The 6,000-nt window shown below is 43.5% G+C and overlaps 1 protein-coding gene across 1 annotated transcript in view; it reads left to right on the top strand.

The window, feature by feature from the left end:
* Positions 1-410: 410 nt before the first annotated feature.
* The window catches only part of DDC (dopa decarboxylase), a 54,085-nt gene continuing 48,495 nt past the window's right edge, over positions 411-6,000 (top strand). Inside the window, exon 1 of the mRNA XM_009478833.2 lies at positions 411-613. Within this exon, the coding sequence (XP_009477108.1) occupies positions 413-613 (201 nt within the window). The 5' untranslated portion in view covers positions 411-412. The remainder of the gene's footprint in view (positions 614-6,000) is intronic.

Genomic DNA, 6,000 nt, shown 5'->3' with positions numbered 1-6,000 from the left:
CACATCCTTATGTCAACCAGCAGCAGTGGGGATTAAAACTGTGATTTTTGAATCTTCATCGATGTGCCTCTACTGCTCTTCTGTGCTAAAGATACAGCCTATCTGTATTAATCTCATCTACATCATGACCTAGGCATCAAAGATTTAAGAGTGTGATTTACTTCTGTACAAGGTCCAGCTAATACTGGAGTGGAGCAGAATGTAACACTGTATGGGCATTGGCCTAATATGCAGAAATAAAAGAGCATATGGTCTTTTCAAAAAGGCCATATGAGTCATTCTATAAATCATCTGAATAGCAGGTTTAAAACTAGTAGTATTTTCTGTCAAAAGTGACTTTTCTGTTTTTTTGGTTGTTTGTTTTTTTTTTTTTTAGGGTTTTTCTGATAAGTCATCCTAAACTCTGATACTCATGGATGCTGCAGAGTTCCGCAAGAGAGGGAAGGAGATGGTGGACTATGTTGCAGATTACCTGGAGAAGATAGATGAAAGACAGGTCTTCCCAGATGTGGAACCAGGATATCTAAGGCCTCTCATTCCAGACTGTGCACCCCAGGATCCTGAAAGCTTTGAGGATGTCTTTAAAGACATTGAGAAGATCATTATGCCAGGGGTAAGAAAAATGGATCTGTAGTGTAATGTTCAATAATTCATTTAGGTTTTCAAAGACTTTAAGGAAAATGTGGATTAAAGGCTGTGCAGCTAGGACTTACGAACATAAGTAGCCATACTGATTAGCTTTTAGAAGGCAGGAGTCTGATTTACAGCCATAGTTAAATATGATCTAACACCTTACACAACAAATGTTTTCTGTTCTTGCTAGAAACAAATCATTGTTTTGCTTCATGCGAGGCTTGCTTTTGGAAATAATCCCCTTTCCTCCCTTGAATTGGTTAAGGCAAAGCTTCATAAGGTTCAATTTCATGTGATATTTTTGCTACTGGCAAAGCACAGTAAATATTTTAGAAAATGGTACTTTTATTAGTCTGCTGTGCATGAAGTGTTCCTTCAAGCTGATCTTTAAATGTTAAAATTCTCTCAGGAGACGTCTTTTTATTACAGAGGTGACTAGAAAGGATTCTCCCCAATAATTGTTCTGTTGACTTACTCTCCTAAATGTCACCTTCTTCTAGTACCTTTTAGGGCAGATGGCCACTACCTAAATATTAGTCCTTGGACAGATCAGTGTTGGACAGGCAATGGCATCTGGCATTTGTCCAGTTCTGAATCTTTCTCTTTTTTTCCACTTGTGGTATACCTTTTTTAGTTTAAATATATGCTTGTCTCCTAAGGCCTGTAAGTAGCTTGAAGAGGACGGGATTATCCATAAATGTTCACGAGGAATCTCTCCTTTGGATCTCTGCAATAACCACTTTGGGTTGCTTCTCTGGGTGTAGCTAGGTGATATGATTGCTATGTGACCGGACATGGAACCATTGCTCTGCAAATGTGTTTAGTCAGTGTACTATAATACCAATTCCTTTTCATTGACCAATGTAAATATTTGATATTCAGTATGACCTTATCTTGTTTCTCTTGGAACCCAACCCTGCTGTCCTTTCATGGGCAAAAGCTCCACTGAAGTCAATGGAAATCTCTCCACCCTTCTCAAAGATTTGTGGGTGAAGTCTTAAATCCAACAGAATTAAATCAGGGCAGATTAGATAAGAGAACTACATCCAACACATGCAAATACTTTCATTGCTGCTCATAGATACGATTGCCTTTCCTTTTTCGTTGGAGGAAAATACTAACCAGTTTTCTTTGTCTGTGAAGTAGAACAGAAAACACTTGAGAACATTCAATAAAATAATAGCAAATTAAAAAATAAGAGATGAATCATTTGAGAATAGAACGTGAGACATTCAATTCCATTTGTCATAAATGTGTCATGTTCCCTCTTAACTAAATTGATTTTTTCTGGATATTTACCTGCCCTGCAAATAAATTCACTTTTACAAAGTGATACATTCCGAAGAAGAAATGTTCTATCCAAAACTTTCCTCTGTTGTGAAATGTTAGTGTTTGTAACACAAAGAGCACAAGTACATAAATCCCAGTTCTTACAGTAACTCTGATTCTGCCTGTGTTGTTTATATTACATAATGAAGACTCACATGAGCACAGAATCACAAAGTCGTAGTATAGTAGATGTTGGATGGCACCTCTAGAGATCATTTAGTCCACCCCCACTGCTCAAAGCAGAGTCACTTCGAGCAGGTTGCTCAGGACCATGTCCAGTTGAATATCTCCAAGGATGAAGTCTTCACAATCCCTCTGTTGTCCTGTTCCAAAGTGACCAACCTCAGAGTAAAAAACCTTTTTCTTACGTTTAAGTAGAATTTTCTGTATTTCAATTTGTACACATTTCTTCTTGTCACTGGATACCACTGAGAATCTGGCTTCATCTTCTTTACACCCTCCCATAAGGTGTTTATACACATTTACAAGATACCCCCTGAGCTTTCTGCAGGCTGAATAATCCAAGCTCTCTCAGCCTCTCATCATATGACAGATGCTCCAATCCATTAATCATGTCCATGGTCTTTCACTGGAATCACTCTAGTATGTCCATGTCTTTCTTGTACTGGAGAACCTAGAACTGGACACAGCATTCCAGGTGTGGCCTCACTAGTTGTCCTGTCTTTAGCTGGGATAGAGTTAATTTTCTTCCTAGTAGCTGGCATAGTGCTGTGTTTTGGATTTAGTTTGAGAATAACATTGATAACACACTGATGTTTTAGTTGTTGCTAAGTAGTGCTTATGCTAGTCAAGGAATTTTTCAGCTTCCCATGCTCTGTCAGGCGCACAAGAAGCTGGGAGGGGGCACAGCCAAGACAGTTGATCCAAACTGGCCAAAGGGCTATTCCATACCATATGACGTCATGCTCAGTATATAAACTGGGGGGAATTGGCTGGGGGGCAGCGATCGCTGCTCAGGAACTGTCTGGGTATCGGTCGGCGGGTGGTGAGCAATTGCATTGTGCATCACTTGTTTTGTATATTATTATTATTATTATTATTTCCATTCCTTTTCTGTCCTATTAAACTGTCTTTATCTCAACCCACGAATTTTACTTTTTTTTCCCTGATTCTCTCCCCTATCCCACCGGGGAGGGGGAGGGAGTGAGCAAATGGCTGTGTGGTGTTTAGCTGCCTGCCAGGTTAAACCACAACACCACTGCTGAGTAGAAGGAAAGATCACCTCTTTTCACCTTCTGGAAAGGGTTTTCCTAATGTGGCCCAGGATGCTGTTGGCCTTGTTTGCTGCAAGGGCACACTGCTGGTTTATATTCAGCTTCTCCACTGGGACCCCCAGGTCCATTTCTGCAGAGCTGCTTTCCAGCCAGTTGACCCCTGGCCTGTACTGGTGAAGGGGGTTGTTCCTCCCCAGGTACAGGACTTTCCATTTCTCTGTTGAACTTCATGTGATTCCTGTTGGCTCATTTCTGCAGCCTGTTGACAACCCTTTGAATTGCAGCATGACCATACAGTGTATCAAACACTCCTCCCAGTTTTACATCATCTGCAAAACTGCTGAGGGTGCACTCTGTCCCATCATCCAGGTGATTAATGAAGTTGTTAAACAGTACTGGCCACGGTATTCATTCCTGGGGTACACCACTGGCCTCCAGCTGGACTTCATGCCACTGATCACAACTCTGTGAGTCTGGCAGTTTAGCCAGTTTTCACTCCACTTTGTTGTCCACTTATCTAGTCCATATTTCATAAGTGTGTCGGTAAGGATGTTATGGGAGACAGTACTGAAAGTCTTAACGATATCCTGTGCTCTCCCCTTGTCCACCAAGCCAGTCATCTTGCAGAAGGCTGTCAGGTTGCTTAGGCATGACTTCCCTGTCATAAATCTCTGCTGCCTAGCCCAAATCACCTTCTTGTCCTTAGTATGTTTGGAAATAGCTTCAAGGTTCCATCATCTTCCCTGGGATTGAGGTGAGGCCTGTAGTTTCCCAGATCCTCCTTCTAGCCCTTCTTGAAGATAGAAATGACATTTGCTTTTTCCAGTCCTCAGGAACATTCCCCAGTTGCCATAACCTTTCAAAGGTATTTGAGAGTGGTCTCAGTGATATTGTCTAGCTCCTGCAGCGCTTGTGAGAGTATGCCATTAGGCTCCATGGACCCATATATGTCCAGTTTATTTAAATAACAGGTGAGGTCTTCCTTGCTCAAGGCTTTCCCATTCATCTCAGGAGCCTGGGATTCCTGAAGGCAAATTCACCAGTAAAGACTGAGGTGAAAAAGGCATTGAGAGCCTCAGCATTTTCCCTGTCCTTTGTCACCAAGTCCCCAACCCCATTTGGCAGCAGACCTACATTTACCCTACTTCCCACTTCATGCTGATGAACCTGCAGAAACCTTTCTTGTTGCCCTTCACATCCCTCACCAGATTCAAGTCTAGATGGCTCTGGTTTTCCTAACCCTGTCCCTACATACTCAGACAGTGTCTTTATAACCCTCCTCTCCTAGGTCACCTGACCATCCTTGCTTTTCTTATATGCTTCCTTTTTACATTTGAGCATTGCCAGGAGCTAATTCATAAAATCACAGAGTCAGAGAATACCAGGATGGAAAGGACCTCAACGATCATCTGGTCCAACCTTTCATGGCAAAAGCACGGTCTAGACAAGATGGCCCAGCACCCTGTCCAGCCAAATCTTAAAAGTGTCCAATGTTGGGGAATCCACCACTTCTCTGGGGAGATTATTCCAATGGCTGATCGTTCTCATTGTGAAAAATTTTCCTCTTGTATCCAGTGAGAATCTCCCCAGGAGTAACTTGTACCCATTACCCCTTATCTTTTCCATGTGACTCCTTGTAAAAAGGGAGTCTCCATCTTCTTTGTAGCCACCCTTTAAATACTGGAACATGGTGATAAGGTCTTCCCTAAGCCTTCTTTTCTCAAGGCTGAACAAACCCAGACCTCTCAGCCTTTCCTCGTATGGCAGGCTTCCCAGTCCTTTGATCATCTTTGTGGCCCTTCTCTGGACCCTCTCCAGCCTGTCCACATCTTTTTTGTGTAGCGGGGACCAAAACTGAACACAGGTGTGGCCTGACAAGTGCTGAGTGGAGTGGGATAATGACTTCTTTATCTCTGCTGGTGATGCCCTTGTTGATGCAACCCAGCATCCTGTTGGCTTTCTTTGCTGCAGCAGCACACTGTTCACTCACATTGAGCTTGTTGTCCACCAGGACTCCCCAGCTTTCCACAGAGCTGCTCCCAAGCTGGCTAGATCCCAGCCTGTGCTGCACTCCTGGATTATGTTTTCTCAGGTGCAAGACCTACACTTGTCCCTGTTGAACTTCATAAGGTCCTTGTTATCCCACTCTTCCGGACTATCCAGGTCTTCCTGCAGGGTGGCTCTGCCTTCCTAAGTGTCCACTTCCCCACTCAGTTTGGTATCATCGGCAAAATTCATCAGGGTACACTTGATCCCATCATCCAGATCACTTCCGAACAGCGTGTTCATCTATGAAGGCCTCCTGCCACTCTTTCTTGACTTCCTGCTTGTGGGGTGGACAATTTTTTAACTTGGAGGAGGATATCCTTGAAAATCAACCAGCTCTCCTGGACCACTCCTCTCTCCATGTCTGTCTCCCATGGGATTCTTCCAGGCAGGTCCTGTAACAGGCCAAAGTCTGCTCTCCTGAAGCCCAGGGTTATGATCCTGCTTTGTGCCTTTCTTTCTGCTCGCATGGTCCTGAACTCCACCATCTCATGGTCACTGCAGTCAAGGCTGCCCCTGACTTTCACATCCCTGACCAGTTCTTTCTTGTTTGTAAGTATCTGGTCCCACAGTGTGTCTCTCCTCATCAGTTCCCCCATCATCTGTGTTATGATCATCAATGCACTCCAGAAACCTCCTGGACTGGTTGTGCCCTGCTGTGTTGTCTGTCCAGCAGATATTAGCTTGGTTGGAGTCCCCTGTGAGGACTATGGCCTGTGGACATGAGGTTTCCTCCAGCTGTCTGAATGTTGTACTC

This window comes from Pelecanus crispus, chromosome 2, assembly GCF_030463565.1.
Source record: "Pelecanus crispus isolate bPelCri1 chromosome 2, bPelCri1.pri, whole genome shotgun sequence".
Lineage (NCBI taxonomy): Eukaryota > Metazoa > Chordata > Aves > Pelecaniformes > Pelecanidae > Pelecanus > Pelecanus crispus.
The sequence above is the reverse complement of the archived record's forward strand: the minus strand, read 5'-3'. Positions and strand labels throughout refer to the sequence as shown.